Source organism: Cetorhinus maximus, chromosome 6, assembly GCF_964194155.1.
Source record: "Cetorhinus maximus chromosome 6, sCetMax3.hap1.1, whole genome shotgun sequence".
Classification (NCBI taxonomy): Eukaryota; Metazoa; Chordata; class Chondrichthyes; order Lamniformes; family Cetorhinidae; genus Cetorhinus; species Cetorhinus maximus.
Window position 1 is genome coordinate 24,535,991 of NC_135884.1, and position 17,687 is coordinate 24,553,677.

A 17,687-nucleotide genomic window follows, 5' to 3' on the forward strand; every position below is an offset into this window, starting at 1 on the left:
ATAAAAAGATTGCATTTCCTATTAATGAAATCATAATTAGGCTTCAGAAAGTGACATTTGAATTTGGTAGGGCTCCTCCTCCAACATTTAGTAGGCTCCCTGCTTTCCTGAAGTAAGCCGGTTATATTTTTTTTCCAAGTCTGAAGTCTTCAAATGTTTAATTAAAAGCAAAAATTAGTCACAATCGTGCAAATATGGAATCGGTTGGAACATTTGACTTACCTATATCAGAGTTACAAAATGCTGTTTGTGGGTGAACTGGAAGGCAGGTACATCCATTCACAAGCTCCTGAAGCCTCAGAGTCAGAATTGAGAGTAAGAAGCCAGTCACCGGGGTATTCATGTTGAGTTATAGTACACACACAATACACAAGTCTTTCTGCTCAGCAGAGGTTGTGTGTGCTGACCTAACCTCGTGGAAGAGCGAGTCAGTAAACTTCTTTTGCCTGCAGCAGGAGTGATAGGAAGATGAGAAGCTTGTTCAGCAGTAACACATTGCAGCAACCTTGTTTAAGGTTCTCTGACTGAGCTGCCTGATTTCCCACTTTCACCAGAGTGGACCCTCATATTTATGGTCCTGTCACTTCTTTCAAGCCCCGCCTTCCCATGAAGGAAATAGCCTGTCATTGCTTAGGATCCTGTATGAAAGCATGTTGCTGGACTCCAACTCCCACATAGACCAGTCATTTCAGGTGATTTCTCCAAACATTTGTTATGATTAATATAATTGCTGCGGCAATGATAGTTCTTAGGGGAAAACGATAGCTACAGGTATAGAATATATTTAAATTATTTCCAAATTTAAAACATTAAAAAAATTAAAATAATCTTTTCCTTGACTTGTATAATTTTTTAAAATATAATGCATGTTAAGAAATAGTAAAGAATGCATTCCTACAGATTGTTTTTAATTAAATTATTCTAAAATTAATTTCTATGTGTCAATTCCTTTAATGTGCCAAATCTTTGAAAATTAAACCCACCAAAATGGTGTGAATATTCTTCATTGTTTCATGAACAGCTTCATTTAATCCTAATGTTAAAGATTTATTGTTATGTCAGTAATCTGCTTTTCGCAATATTGAATTCACTAGTCAAGAGTTCAATGCAAAATATTACATATTACAATAATATGTTAGCAGTTATTGGAGACAATACTTTATAATTCCTACAGTATGGTAAGTATAGGAGACAAAAAAATATCACTAATGAAAAATGGCTGTCTGTAATGTAGAAATATCATATCAAAATTTGTAATCAATTCAGAAAATGCATTTGAGAAATGAATCCACTAACAGGATTGGGCATGAGGCATAAATAGAAAATCTTTTCCTGCTTTCAATTTCTTTTACTGTATCAGTTATAAACTGAAGCACAGCTGGCTACGTGGGATAAAGTGCCAGGGTTACAGGACAGTTACCTCTCCTCTTACGGGTGATATAACCACATGGGGGAGTTATCAGCCAAGCTAGGTTCCAGGAAGAACATCTCTGCAGACCCCATTTAAACTCCGACTTGATTGCTAGAATAATTTTACACTGCAGCAACACTATATCTGATGCAATGTGAACTTGTACTTTTATTTAGAATGAAACTTTTTAATTTGTTGCAGAAAACACCATGAGTGATGCTATTAAATTATCACCTTCTCACAAACCTTGATTTAGAAAATGTTTTATCAGGATACAAAAATTGGTTGTATGGCTAATGGTGAGGAAGAAAGCTATAGACTGCATGAAAGTATCAATGGACTAGTCAGGTGGGCAGAAAAGTGGAAAATGGAGTTTAATCAGAAGTGTGAGATGGTATATTTGGGTACAGCAAGCAAGGCAAGAGAGTACACAATAATTGATAAGTGTAGAGGAACAGAAGAATCTTGGAGTGCATGTCCACAGATCTCTGCAGTAGCAGGACAGGAAGATATGATTGTTAAGAAGGCATGTGGGATACTTTCCTTTATTAGCCAAGATATATAAAATGTGATATTAAACACTAGTTAAGCCGCAGCTGGAGTACTGTGAACAATTCTGGTCACTGCATTACAAGGATGTAATCACACTAATTCTCCGTGGTCCATTAACAAGCTCCTAAAGGAATTCCCAATTCAATGGGCCATTAATTGGGGACGAGTGGGTTACCCATTCCCTCATCATTCGGGCCTACTGCTAGGCTTCTTGGGGTCCCTCAGCATGATGACAGGAAATAGATGCAGTAGGCCAGGAGCATCTCTTCCCATCTCATTATAAGTTCAACATATGGGCCTGTGACCAGTTTAGCTCCACAATCACACTAGAAATCCTTGCAAGTATTGGGGCCTTGTAAAGGGGACAGAAACCTGAGTAACACCCTTGCACCCCTTCTCCTGATTCCTGTGCTTGGGGAAAGAAGATTCCCTGGGCCAAAGGTCAGAAAAATTGGTGCCTGCAAGCCAAAGATGAGATTGATATTTATTGGTTTGAGTCTGGGACATGAGAGGAACCCTTTCCTTGTGGTAGAATTTTCCATCTAAAAAGAGCATCTACCGTGATTGTCGACTATCTAGCTCTGAGGGAGTATTGTCAGCTGATCAAAAAGTGGCATTCACTGCAGTACTCGAACCACCTGACACAACTATTCCTGAATCTCATTAGGTGCAGTTTACTAGTTTTCCATATTTTGTATGCTTTTGCACAACTCAGTTGATATTCATTATTCTTTGATACTGTATTTCAAAACCTTCTTTCTTTCTATATCTTGTTGCCATTTACTGCACATTTCCTGAGCTCAGGATACTTGTTGTAACCATTACATACCCTTTACCATACCTGCAGTTCTTTCTTACATTTGGGTTTAAGTGCATACAGTCTTAACTCACGAATCTTGAATTTAGGTTGTGATTGACTTTAGTGCCAATTACGTCTTCTCAGATCTGTTGGCCCTTGCTTGCAGGTAAATTAATTTCTAATAGAATTCATTCTACGTTAAATTAATCATTGTGCAAACATTTTGCTACAGATTACTTGTTAAGATAAATAACCTCTCAATAAATTAGTAGCTGGAAAAAATAACATAATTAAAAGAAATAATGATTAGGCCAATAAATTCTTCTCAATAAATGAGTTTCTGGAAAAATAATTTAGTTCAATGAGCCCACTGGTTTTCGATTACAATTTCATCAGTTTCTTGTGAAATTAATGAATGAATTCCACAAAACTTCAATGAAATCACTGCCTGACATATGATTAATCTTCTTCCATTCTATTTCATTGAATCAATTAGTCCTTCAATTACTTTGGTCCTTCTAAAATCTATGGTCAACAAATAAGATTTCTATATATTAAAAACATCAAGGGGTACGGGGATAGGGCAGGAAAATAGTGCAGTTATAATAAAAACAGAAAAGCCCTCCACCCCTCACACCTCCTCATCCTTCCACACACTCCCAAGCCCCATCCATGCTACCTCTTGCTACCATGCTAGGCTATGCCCACCACCCTCCCAGCCCCTCATGCCCCCCCATGCCAAGCTATGGCATTTCCATGCCCATTCACCCACAATACACTCTATAGAATCACTGAACCCCATAGTGACAATAGTATGTGTATAAAAAGCTTTTAAAAAATCATTTATTCATTACTTTCCACAATGTTAAACTATTTTAGGCCTTCTTTGAGCTGTATCTTGGTAATTTCATATCGAGCGTTTAAGGATTCTGAATGATTCAGGCTAATCAAAAATGCACATCTGGATTTATTTAGCTTTGGACAAAACCTTTGCTTCACCTAAAAGAAAAAAGAAAGACTTGCATGAATATACTGCTTTTCACAACCACCGGACATCTCAAAGTGCTTTATAGCCAATTAAATACATTTTTTGAAGTATAGTCACTGTTAAAATGTAGGAAATGCAGCAGTTAACTTGCACTAAACAAACTTCAACAAACAGTTCAAGTCCAAATGCAGCAAGACTTGGACAATATCCACTTGACAAGTGGCAAATAAGATTAGAGCCACACAAGTGCCAGTCAATGACCATCTCCAAAAAGAGAGAATCTAACCATCACCCCTTGACATTCAATGGCATTATCATCGCTGAATCCCCCACTATCAACATCCTGGGGGTTACCATTGGCCAGAAACTGAACTGGGCTAGCCATATAAATACTATGGCTACAAGAGCAGATCAGAGGCTAGGTATCGTGTGACAAGTAACTCACGGCCTGACCCCCCCAAAGCCTGTCCACCATCTGCAAGGCACAATTCAGGAGTGTGATGGAATATTTCCCACTTGCCTGGATGAATGCAGCTCCCACAACACTCAAGAAGCTTGACACCATCCAGGACAAAGCAGCCCGCTTAATTGGCACCCTATCTACAAACATTCACTCCCTCCACCACAGATGCACAGTGGCAGCAGGGTGCACCATCTACAAGATGCACTGCAGGAATTCACCAAAGTTCCTTAGACAGCACCTATGGAACCCACGACTGGTACCATCTAGAAGGACAAGGGCAGCAAACACATGGGAACACCACCACCTGGAAGATCCCCTCCAAGCCACTCAGCATCCTGACTTGGAAATGTGTCGCCATTCCTCCACTGTTGCTGGGTCAAAATCCTGGAACTCCCTCCCTAACATCGCTGTGGGTGTACCTACATCACATGGACTGCAGAAGTTCAAGAAGGCAGCTCACCACCGCCTTCTCAAGGGCAATTAAGGATGGGCAATAAATGCTGGCCTAGCCAGCAATACCCACATCCCTTGAATGAATTTTTAAAAAGCATTGTGATAATAACCAGATAATCTTGTTTTGGCATGTTGATAGAACGCAATGTCGAAAAGTGTCATTGGAGCTTTTACATCCGCCCAAGCAGGCATATGGAGCCTCGGTTTAATTTTTCATCTGAAAAACAGCACCTCTGACAGTGCAACACTCCCTCAGTGCTGGGCTGGTGTCAGCCTTGATTTTTGTACTCAAGCCTTGGAGTGGGATCTGAACACGGAACTCTGCGATTCAGAGGTTAGTGTGCTACCAACTGAGCCATGGCTGACTGTATATCATTGTGACCCCACCTCTGCCGGTGGGACAGGGCATATCCAGGGATGGTGGTGATTGTGTCTGGGACATTGTCTGAAAGGTATGATTATGACTTGGTAGTATGTCAATATCCGGCTCTTGCTTGACTAGTCTGTGGAACAGCTCTCCCAAATTTGGCACAAGCCCCCAGATGTTAGTAAGGAGGACTTTGCAGGGTTGAGAGGGCCATTATCATTTCTGGTGCCCAGGTCGATGCCAGTGATCCATCTGGTTTCATTCCTTTTTGACTTTTCTGTTTTGGTTTGATACAACTGAGAGGCTTGGTAGGCCATTTCAGAAGGCATTTAAGAGTCAACCACTTTGCTGTGGGTCTGGAGTCCCATCTCAGCCAGGCCAGGCAAGGACGGTAGATTTCCTTCCCTAAAGGGCAGTGAATAAATGAAAGTTTCAAGAAGTTGTAATAATAGATTGTCCCTTTCATGCAGTTTCTGTTGGCATAAGTTAATAGGATTGCAAATATTACAAGCCGGAAGAATTCATCTTTTTTTCTCAGTATCAATGATATGAAGGCTTTTATTAGATAGTAAGAGGTTTTCTTTCTCATGGAATGTAAAATATTTTCCAATTATATTGCATGGAACTGAGGCAGGCCTTCTAACTGGCTGGCATACTGGGTGAATGGCTATGAATGATGCATGGGGGGGCTTAGAGGTAGCACAGGGTGGCAGGGGTGATCTGATGGAGCGTGGAGGATACATGGGAAACATAGAGGTGGCATGGGTGAACTGAGAGGACATGGAGGATACATAGATGGGCATTCAGGTGGCTTGGGATGGCATGGGCGGTCTGAGGGAGTATGGGCTGGCACAAGGCGGTGGGCAGGGGTTGAGGAAGTAGAGGGGTGAGGTTCATGGGGTCTTCAAACACTGTTGGGAGCTGGGATACTGTTGGAGAACTGAGGCGGGCTTTCTAACCTGCCTGCCTCTGCACCTGCACTCCTCATGCACTCCAGCGCAGCTCACAGCCTGCACACCCAACTCCGGTGTGAAAAGTCAAAAATGGCACATCAAGTCACGCATGGGTTGGGTGTGCAGTTTGCAAGCCTGGGTTTTCCAGGGCCCAGAGGAAGAATCAGTCGAGTATTTATTTATTATTCATGAGCCTTTATAAATTGGGCATAATGTTTAAGCTCGTTCCTGGCAAACAACATAAGTGTGTTGGTGTCAGGGTTCAAAATCAAAAGGAAAAACAGCTTACTGGCCACTTAGCTCAGCATTATTGCTTCTGATGGTACTAGCGAGAAGGACGTACATTGTGAGCCTTTGAGAAAAATATTTTGGAAAAACAAAGTATGGACGTTTGAGCAACGTGACCCAAAACAGCAGATAAAGATCAAGCTGCATTGTCTAATACATGAATTATTGTTGAAAAGTCACAAAAGTTTTGTATGCAGCGACTTGGATTATTACAATTCTCAAAGAAAACATGACTAGCATAATGTTAGTGCTAATTAGGGCACAGTTTCGTTGGTCAGTACATGTCATGCAAAACAAGGTCACCTAAATATGTATTTTTTCACAATAAATCATGTGACATTTCTTGCATAATGGTCAACTGCCAAAAAAAAATGTTGAATACATTACTGAAGCTTTGTGACCTATCAATAAACAATTAAAAAGAAACATCAGCAAATCAACCAGGATGGTCGAGCACAAGGATAAGTGGCATAGGCTACTCATAGATCAATGTAAATCCAAGATGCAAGCCGAAGCACAGCAAAAACTCAGTAACCAAGGCAGATAATCAGTTTGATTTCCTTCAAACAGCGCAGCACAGGCACAGCACAGATAAGCAATTCTGATAGTGATTGTCATATGATAGTCAGGTATGAGACAAATCAGGTTCTCAGACAAATGGTGGTCGAAGCGGCATGGAATTTTTGTTATGAGAAAAAAGTACTATTATTGGAGTGTAGCCAATTTAGATACTTGACATCTTTTGAGCAGTAACTGATAGATTTAACATGTGGACTAATAGACCTGGGACTAATGCATTAGGAAATTGAACACTTCGTATTATCTTTAATTTTCTGCTTGGTCCTTTAGTTATATATTTACTGCAGTAGCCTGACTGATTAAAATAAATGGCTATGGAACTTGACACCTTGTCGGTTTCATTTTTTCCATGACTCATAATTGAATTAAAGAGAAGTGTTTGGATAAAGTGTTGGGTGGTGATGTGCGTCTGGTTTCGAAGTGATAAAGCAGAGAATTGTACTTCAGCAAATATATTAAACGGATTTTAAGAGACTGTCTACATGAACTTAAAGAGGTTATAATCCTTTGGTTAGCCTAGAAATGTTGGTGCCTCTCACAAGCACCTTGCCAGAAATATCCATCCCTGAGGAACATAGGGTAATTGGACAGAAAGGACCACTGGTGGCACGTGAGTAAGAGGATGTTGCTGACTCAGGTGTTGGGATCCATAACCACTTAGCTGAAGAGCCTTGGGATCCAAATCCTGTTGGTACTGCTTTTAAAAGAATGATGTTTGGCCATCAAATATATGAGTGTGCACTGGGAGTCATCACAGGCAGTATCCTGCAGATGACAGTTCAATTTCTGATTCAATTACCCACATGTGCAATATCATTGCTGGATGGCTTTGCAGCACAATAGTCCACCATGGAGCACGTGGCAACTCCAGGAACATCCACAGTGCCTATTCACGTTACAGATTCCAAATGGGAGTCTGTGCTTCTATCATTGATATCTCAATCAACTGTCATAGAAACAGGGGGGGTGCCAGATTGAATAGTGCTGTCTCTTGCAGCTTCCAAGTGATGGGAACTGAGTTCCTGACTAGCATCATAGATAGCCTCACTAATCTCATCATTACCATTCATTTGAACAGTGGTCATGTGGAAGCAGTAATCAGAAATAGGGGAAAGGCAGAAATGGATATAGCCAGATCTGGCCTGAACATACAGTTGAAAGGACACTGTCAATGCAGTGCTACAAAAGGTGCAGTCTGCATCTGCTCCCTCTTAGGATTTAGTTGCCATCTGACAAGGGCTACTTTAGTTGCAGGAAGCCCCAAAAGCAGAAGAGCATGTCGCTAGCCCGAATATTCCACCATTCCGGTCGCACCCAGGCTAGGATTTCAAGCACAGAATCCACATATTGGTACCAAATGAAAGAATGATTGTGAAAGCACTAGGTTTATACACAGTATGAAAATTTATTAAAATTATGGTTTCACTGGTTGGTGTTGTGCATGCATAAACTATCCTTGGTGCATCCACTTTGTTCTCAGTACACCAAAGTAAACAAGATAAGAACATTTGCAGTGAGACAAAATTAATGGGTTTGGCATACAACAAGGAGGACGCTAAGAAGTAGGGAGGACATAGGTTTGTGGATTAGGCAGATGGGTGGCAGATGCAATAAAATGTGCTGAAAGTGTGAGACAATACACTTTTGGAGAAATAGCAAGAAATTAGAGGACAAACTAATGGTAAAATGGAACAGAAAGACATAATAGAGGCATTGAGTAGAAGAGAAAAGAAGTAATGACTGACCCGTGCAAGGCAGTGATAAGGCTACCATTCGAGTGCCTTAAACAGTTTGGGGCTCCTCATTAAAGAAAGCAATATGACGAGAAAGCTATACAAAGTGTAAAGTGTAAGTTCACCAGGGTGACACCAGAGATAAGAAACTATAGTTATAAGGAGAGATCTGAAAATACTAGGGCCTGAACTTTGTGTTCCACAGTCGGGCATGTGAAATTGTATGAGATGACGTCAGGTATACATTCCGACGTCATCAAACACGCGGGCAATATTGAGGTCAGCGGGTGCACGCGGGAATCATAACTGCGCCCGCCGACAATAAAAGAGCCAATTAAGACCATCAAAAAGCCAATTGTACTCGGTTTTACATTGCCCATACAATTTCCTGCTCATTACATGGGCAAATGGGCAAGCGGGCATTCCGCTTTTAACGAATTGGCATCCAAGGGCTGAATAAAAAGGGTCTGGAGCATTGCCATTGTGAGTAGGGAGGAGTTTAGGAGATAGTTTGCTGCTGGTTGCTTAGTGAAACTTGACAGCTTTTTTTCTGTTTTGAACTTCAGTCTTTGCATTGCTAGCCTTCGTTTCAGGACTCATTGGTGTTTCCAAGGCCCCAGGAGGATTTATACCGTGTGGACCCTTCCGGTCACAAGACAGCCTTCTGTTTCTCTGGCAATGGGGACTGTGTACTCCACTGGTGGCACTTCCTCTGAGAAGGAAGAGAGGGACAGAAGGGAGAGGAGGCCAGGTATCCATAGGCTGCATCACTTGAGAGCAGAGGCACAGGCACAAGGGGGCACAGGGCCAGCAGGGTGTCCAAGGTGGAAGGGGCCACAGAAGATGCCACTATCCTGCTGCTAGAGTGTACCAGCAGTGATGCAGCTACCTCAGCATGTCTGAGGTGCAATGTCGAAGGAGGCTCCACCTCGCCAGGAAGACCGTGACCGCAACATATCAAATCATTGTGCCGGAAATCACCTCCAACTGTGTGGGAGGCCATCACATGCCAGTGATTATGAAGGTCACAGTGGGCCTCAACTTCTATGCCTCTGGCTCTTTCCAGGGGTCAGTGGGAGATCTGTGTGGAGTGTCCCAATCAACTGTCCACAGTTTTTAAAAAATTCATTCATGGGATGTGGGCTTCGCTGGCTGGGACATCATTTATTGCCCATCCCTAGTTGCCCTCGGGAAGGTGGTGGTGAGCTGCCTTCTTGAACCATGCGGTGTAGGTACACCTACAGTGCTGTTAGGAAGGGAGTTCCAGGATTTTGACCCAGCGGCAGTGAAGGGATGGCGATATATTTCCAAGTCAGGATGGTGAGTGACTTGCAGGGGAATTTCCAGGTGATGGTGTTCCCATCTATCTGCTGCCCTTGTCCTTCTAGATGGGAGCAGTTGTGGGTTTGGAAGGTGCTGTCGAAGGAGCCTTGGTGAATTCCTGCAGTGCATCTTGTAGGTGGTGCACACTGCTTACCCTGTGTGTTGGTGGCGGAGGGAGTGAATGTTTGTGGATGTGTTGCCAATCAAGGGGGCTGCTTTGTCCTGGATGGTGTCAAGCTTCTTGAGTATTGTGGGAGCTGCACTCATCCAGGCAAGTGGAGAATATTCCATCACACTCCTGACTTGTGCCCTGTGCCCTGGATAGGATTTAGGGAGTCAGGAGGTGGGTTACTCGTCGCATGATTCCTAGCCTCTGACCTGCTCTTGTAGCCAGAGTATTTATATGGCTAGTCCAGTTCAGTTTCTGGTCAATGGTAACCCCCAGGATGTGGCTAGTTGGGGATTCAGTGATGGTAATGCTATTGAACATCAAGGGTGATGGTTGGATTCTCTCTTGTTAGAGATGGTCATTGCCTGACACATGAGTGGCGCGAATGTTAGTTGCCACTTGTCAGCCCAAGCCTGGATATTGTCCAGGTCTTGTTGCATTTGGACATGGACTGCTTCAGTATCTGAGGAGTCATGAGTGGTACTGAACATCGTGCTATCATCAGCAAACATCACCACTTCTTATCTTATGATGGGAGGAAGGTCATTGATGAAGCAGCTGAAGATGATTGGGCCGAAGACACTACCCTGAGGAACACATGCGGTGATGTCCTGGAGCTGAGATGACTGACCTCCGACAACCACAACCATCTTCCTTTGTGCCAGGTATGACTCCAACCAGTGGAGAGTTTTCCCCCTGATTCCCATTGATTCCTGTTTTGCTAGGGCTCCTTGATGCCACACTCTGTCAAATGCAGCCTTGATGTCAAGGGCAGCCACTCTCACCTCACCTTGGGAGTTCAACTCTCTTGTCCATGTTTGAACCATGGCTGCAATGAGGTTAGGAGCTGAGTGGCCCTGGTGGAACCCGAACTGAGCGTCAGCAAGCAGGTTATTGCTAAGCAAGTGCCAATTTGATAGCACTGTTCATGACCCCTTTCAATACTTTACTAATGATGGAGAGTAGACTGATGGGGCGGTAATGGTTGGGTTGGATTTGTCCTGCTTTTTGTGTACAGGACATCCCTGGGCAATTTTCCACATGGCCGGATGGATGCCAGGGTGTAGCTGTACTGGAACAGCTTGGCTAGGGGCGCGGCAAATTCTGGAGCACAAGTCTTCAGTACTATTGCCGGAATATTGTCTGGGCCCATAGCCTTTGCAGTATCCAGTGCCTTCAGCCATTTCTTGATATCATGTGGAGTGAATTGAATTGGATGAAGACTGGCATCTATGATGCTGGGGACCTCTGGAGGAGGCAGAGATGGATCATCCACTTGGCACTTCTGGCTAAATATTGTAGCAAATGTTTCAGCCTGATCTTTTGCACTGATGTGCTGGGCTCGTCCATCATTGAGGATGGGGATACTTGTGGAGCCTCCTCCGCCAGTGAGTTGTTTAATTGTCCACCACCATTCACGACTGGGTGTGGCAGGACTGCAGAGCTTAGATCTAATCCATTGGTTTTGGGATTGCTTAGCCCTATCATTTGTTACTTATGCTGTTTGGCATGCAAGTAGTCCTGTGTTATAGCTTCACCAGGTTGACACCTCATTTTAAGGTATGCCTGGTGCTGCTCCTGGCATGCCCTCCTGCACTCTTCATTGAACTAGGGTTGATCCCCTGGCTTGATGGTCATGGTAGAGTGGGGGATATGCCGGGCCATTAGGTTACAGATCGTGTTCAAGTACAATTCTGCCGCTGCTGTTGACCCACATCGCCGCATGGATACCCAGTCTTGAGTTGCCAGATCTGTTCGAAAATCTATCCCATTTAGCACGGTGGTAGTGCCACACAACACAATGGAGGGTATCCTCAATGTGAAGGCGGGACATCGTCTCCACAATGACTGTGCTGTGGTCACTCCTACCGATATTGTCATGGACAGATGCATCTGCAGCAGGCAGGTTAGTGAGGATGAGGTCAAGTATGTTTTTCCCTCTTGTTGATTCCCTCAGCACCTGCTGCAGACCCAGTCTAGCAGCTATGTCATTTAGGACTCAGCCAGCCCAGTCAATAGTGGTGCTACTGAGCCACTTGTGGCAATGGGCATTGAAGTCTCCCACCCAGAATACATTCTGCACCCTTGCCACCCTCAGTGCTTCATCCAAGTGGTGTTCAACATGGAGGAGCACTGATTGATTAGCTGAGGGAGGGTGTTACGTGGTAATCAACAGGAGGTTTCCTTGCCCATGTTTGACCTGATACCATGAGACTTCATTTGGTCCGGAGTCGATGTTGAGGACTCCCAGGGCAACTCCCTCCCGACTGTATACCACGGGTGCCACCACCTCTGCTGGGCCTGTTGGTGGGACAGGACATATCCGGGGATAGTGATGGTGATGTCTGGGACATTATCTGTTAGGTATGATTCCGTGAGGATGACTATGTCAGGCTGTTGCTTGACTAGTCTGTGAGACAGCTCTCAGCACTAGCCCCCAGATGTTAGTAAGGGGGACTTTGCAGTGTTGACAGGGCTGAAATTGCAATTGTCGTTTCCGGTGCCTAGGTCGATGCCAAGTGGTCCGCTCGGTTGCATTCCTTTTTTGCGGTTTGTTACAACTGATTGACTTGCTAGGCCATTTCAGAGGGCAGGTCTAACAGCATCTGTGGAGAGAAAAAGAGTTAATATTTTGAGTCTATATGACTCTTCTTCAGAGCTAAAGAGAAGTAAAAATGTGATGAAATTTATACTGTTTAAGGAGCGTGGAGCAGGTGAAGCTGGATAGGAGGCCATCGATAGGCAGGGGCAAAGGAGAGATTGCCAAAGATGTCACAAACAAAAGGACAAAGGGGTGTTAATGGCAGTGGTACTGGCTAAAGGAGGTGCTGATGGTGGCATTAAGGTCAGAAAGCAGAATGTGATAACAGCAGGACAAGGGTAAGCACTCTGTAAGGAACAACATGAACAAGAGACAGATGTTCCTTGTGGGGGTGGGGTGGGGGGGAGGGGACGGCGGTGGGAAAAAAGATTGAAAATAGGGTAAAAGTTGGGGATGAAACAATGAATAAAAATGAAAATAAATGAAAAATAAAATAAGTGGATAAAAAATGAAAATGAAAAAATGAATATTGAAAAAATGGGATAAAAAAGGGGAGAGGATGGAGGAGAGAGTTCATGGTCTGAAGTTGTTGAACTCAATGTTAAGTCCGGAAGGCTGTAAAGTGCCTAATTGGAAGATGGGGTGCTGTTCCTCAACAATTGATGTTTGTGGCCAAAGCCTAACAGATATTTCACAAGGTGGGTGACAATTTAAGTTATAAAACCTATAGGTAAACTTGCGCTATGAGATTTGGGAAGGGATGAAGGCGGCTATGGGGGTACAGATTTATGTGACTTGACCTCACCTTGATGTCCACTTATCCACTTATATTTCTTTTGATTATAACATTTTTTTTAAATTGGGGAAAAAGTTGAAGAGGACCTTGACATTTTGCACAATGTAATCCATATTAGAGGCATGATCATGCATTATGCATAATCAGGCAGTCAAAGCTACAACAAAAACCTGCAAATATTGGGGTTGCTTTTCAAATGATTGTCCCATCAGGCAGGAAGCAGGCACAGTGTCTACAATGGATGCGGTTGGAGACCAAAATTATTTTTGTGGTTGTGCCTTATTTGCATTCATGAGCAAGCTGCTTTCCAATCAGAAGAGATGGGTAACCTGGCACCTCCAACAGGATGCCTGCAAGTGCAGGTAAGTTGAGAGTGAGGGAGGTGATCCCGGGAGAGGATTGCGGAGGTGGTGCATCGACTCCCCTCTCCTTTGATTGATGATCTACCTATCAGTGCTTATGTAGTGCTGGCTGCGCACCAATTATAGTTGGATAAGGCATAACCATGAAAATGATTCGAGTCCCTGACCACATGCATCAGGTCGGCTTTGGGCTTGCTCTGTTTTCCTCCTGCCTGATGTAAGTGATCTCATGAAAATCTACCCCTTGATCACCAATTGATTATGGCTCGGGTCAAACACCCAAATGTGGATTTCTTGGGAGATTTTTTCTGTATAATGGTGCATTTAAATGCAAGTTGTTGTTGGTACAAGAGCTATAGTATTTATCCATTTGAATTGCCAGTGAATCCTAAAGTTTTTGTTTAAGGAGCAATCATGAACAGAACTCAATATTCTTGCTAATATCTGATATGGCATGAAATATGTTCCATTTAAGCATGGTGTGAATAAAAATGAAATTTATTAAATCTATTGTAAACATTTTCTGTACTTTCAGTTAACCATGCCAACATTTCCTGCTGTTGTGAAGATTGGACACGCTCATTCAGGCATGGGAAAGGTAACTAATCCTTTACAGTTGTCTGAGCCAAAAGTCGGTACTATGTCAAAAATAGTCTGGTTGTACAGAAACCTTTCTCTCGATCTTAAGGTAGCAGCTCATATTGCTTCCCATTAATGATGTGTTGCAGAATTATAACATGATAGAACTGTATTTCTCTGATGATGCCTACTAGCCCATGGTGTCTACTGCCTACAGACCAAGTGCCTGAAAGGTCAGAAGATTGTATGTAATGTGGGCCTAAACCTTCAATGTTGTTTGGCCGAAGTTTCCTCCCGGTAGTCACCCCAATATATTTCGATCCAATAATCAAAAGTTTATATCAAATTTTATTTCATTACACTGTGTGTAGAATGATTATGCAATGGAACTATGATGCAGGTGCTTTGCAAAATTAATTCAAAATCCTCATTAAAGAAAATTACTTGTATAATATTTCAGCAGAAACACTTCATCTGACCCTTTTCTCTTCTCTCTCTCTTCTACCATTCCCCTATGCTGCCTTTTATTGGATGGTACCAGGTGAAAGTAGAAAATCATTACGATTTTCAGGATATAGCAAGCGTGGTAGCCCTAACAAACACCTACGCCACAACAGAACCTTTCGTAGACTCCAAATATGATATAAGGATTCAAAAAATAGGCAACAATTACAAGGCTTACATGTGAGCAAACATTATATATATTTCTCTGAAATCACATTTTGCAATAAAAATATTTTTTAATGACTTTAAAATATATTTTTTGTGTTTGTGAATCCCAAATCATCTTCCTTATTCATTTATCTTTAGTTGATTATTACCTATAGTTGTAATGATGCTAACTATTTTTAGTACAGTCCCCACTGCTTATAATGGGTGTGTGTTCATGCTGTAAAGCAGGTGAGCACCACTTTTAATAAGATACTATAGCCTGAAGGATGTTTAAAATCTCCATTAGGAGGTTGCAGCAGTTCCAGGATTTCTGACATTGTCTAAAAAGCTGCCAATAATTTCTTGTAGTAGGCAAGATGAAGCAGAAGCCCATTCTAGGCTAATTTAGCAATGTGCTAGTTATGCCTGCTACAATTTGCAGAGAATGATGTAAATTAACAAAGGCTCTGCTTAATCGATAAAATAATCGTGTTTTGCTTTTCTTGGAGAGTATTAGATTGAATAAAAATGTAGGTAGACCAGAAAAAAACAGCATTCTTGTTTATCTTGATAAACCAAACTTTTAACATGGTTGAGGATTCCTTCATGCAGAATATTTATGGGGTTTATGGCCTGAGTTTTTCCCGCGTCAGGTGGGCTCGGTGGGAGTGGGCGGGGCCTATCCGTACCGCCATTTTACGCGGGCGGGCCAATTAAAGCCCTCCCAGCATAATACGTGAGCGGTAGCGCTGAGCGCTACCTGTCCGGGCGGGGGGGAGAGTGGGTGGGGGGGGTGGTGGAGGAGGGAGAGTCAGGTCCAGTGCTCTTTCGCGCATGTGCACGGAGCTACCTCAGGGAGATTGAAGTGCTTTTGAAAAAATAAATGAATGTAATAAAAATTTAATGAAACATGTCTCCTCATGTGACTGTGTCACATGAGATGGGACATGTTTTTTATTTTTCAGAAAACCTTTTTGTTTAATTTGTAAAAGCTTTAGGAAACCTCATACTGCCGTAAAGTTGGATGGGCAGCATAAACTTGAAATTAATTATTTTGTTAATGGCCTTAATAGGCCTATCAGTTATCGGTGGGTGCACGGCCGACTCCGGGCGCGCCCGCCAAACGAGATATCGCGAGACAGCGCGATGACATCGGGACGCACACCCAACGTCATCACGTGTCATTTTACGTGCCAGCGTGTCGGGCCCACCCCCACACGCTGACTGTAAAATCCTGGCCTATATTAATTTGTACTGCATGTTTTACCATTGAACACAGCTGTTGCACACATGGAAAGATTTCTTTGCTGATGCACCTTATTATTTAGGATTACTGCTACAATATGGAAATGGTAATTTTATTTTAATATTAAGTGCACCTTTATCAAAATGCAAACCAGTGAATAAGCACATGGATTCCTGCCTATAAATAGATAAAATAAACAGAGCATTTAAGTTAAGATTGTCAACTTTGAAATCAACATTGGTACAACAATCTTGGCTACAGCTTTTTAGTCAATATAAGTAACTGCTCATTTTAAACATGGATGTTTTGTGCAGTGGCAACTGTATATGCTACATTATAAATACAAAGACATTTGTCACGTAATGGCATTATACTTGAAAACAAGTGTTGGAGACAGAGGGGAAAGGAGTATTACCTTAAAATAATAGGGATAAAATGCTTTCTTCTGTAAATCACTAATGCATTATATAGGAATTACTGCACAGGAACAGGTCATACAGCCCAAAAGAAAGGATACTCTTTTTGTGACACTTCAGACGCATGTTGCCTTTCATTTCATCACTAGGGGAGTAATCTGCAGATTGTCATCCTTGAAGAAGTCCTGCTCCTACACATGCTTCCTAATCTCCTGTCACTACTGTATTTATAGCTGAATTGCTAATCGCCCCTCCCCTAATCTGTCTCTCTCTCCAAAACATGGCACCACTGTAATCATTTGATGGCCCTGCCCAGAGACCTCACCCCACCCATTGGAGGTCAATTATAGAGAGCAATTTGCTCAGGGCATTCTGCTCTAGTCTGACCTCCCTCATCTCTCTGAACTATGGATAGTCACCATTCCTTTCTACCACTGCCAGCTACCTCGTTGGGGTTGCTACCCTCTCAAACTCTTGTTCCACTGGCTACCTGCTGAAATTTTTGTTCCAGGATCCTTTTTCCTCCCTAATACATGGAATTGTTTCCAATTCCAGCTGAAGCGTTGAGATCTTGATCTCAAGTAATCCCAGTTGGGTAAACTTCCTGCAAATAAGTTTGCCTGAGTGAACATTCGTTACATCTCAAAACATCCTGCAGGAATAAAAACAGAAAATACTGGAAATGGTAAGGAGATCAGGCAGCAGTGGAAAGAGAAACAGGGTTCATGTTTCAGGTTGATGACCTTTTGTCAGAACTGGGTATCCCAACTACACAGTAGCTTATTTAACAATGGCAAATGTTACCTGTAGGCTGCCAGTTCACTACAGGTGCACAAATTTAAACTTTAAAGTTCAGTCAAAGAGGAGGAAAACACACAAGATGCTCTAAATTACTTACTCACTATTTAATCCTACTCGCAAATTTCTACTTCTGTCAAATTCCCATTTTGGAAGTTGCTTTTGCTCGACACCCATCTCATTCCATTACCAGCTCATTCCTCAATGTTTTCCCCGCTG

General features: G+C 42.6%; 2 protein-coding genes across 2 annotated transcripts in view; one reads left to right on the top strand and one right to left on the bottom strand.

The window, feature by feature from the left end:
* Nucleotides 1-4,547, bottom strand: part of LOC144681658 (metalloproteinase inhibitor 3-like) — a 36,069-nt gene extending 31,522 nt beyond the window's left edge. Inside the window, exons 1-2 of the mRNA XM_078543452.1 lie at nt 3,617-4,547; nt 223-446 (exon numbers count right to left, since the gene is read on the bottom strand). Of these exons, the coding sequence (XP_078399578.1) occupies nt 223-343 (121 nt within the window). The 5' untranslated portion in view covers nt 344-446; nt 3,617-4,547. The remainder of the gene's footprint in view (nt 1-222; nt 447-3,616) is intronic.
* The window catches only part of syn2b (synapsin IIb), a 433,604-nt gene that overhangs the window by 326,314 nt on the left and 89,603 nt on the right, over nt 1-17,687 (top strand). Inside the window, exons 6-7 of the mRNA XM_078543448.1 lie at nt 14,314-14,376; nt 14,899-15,041. Coding sequence (XP_078399574.1) covers nt 14,314-14,376; nt 14,899-15,041 — 206 coding nt within the window. The remainder of the gene's footprint in view (nt 1-14,313; nt 14,377-14,898; nt 15,042-17,687) is intronic.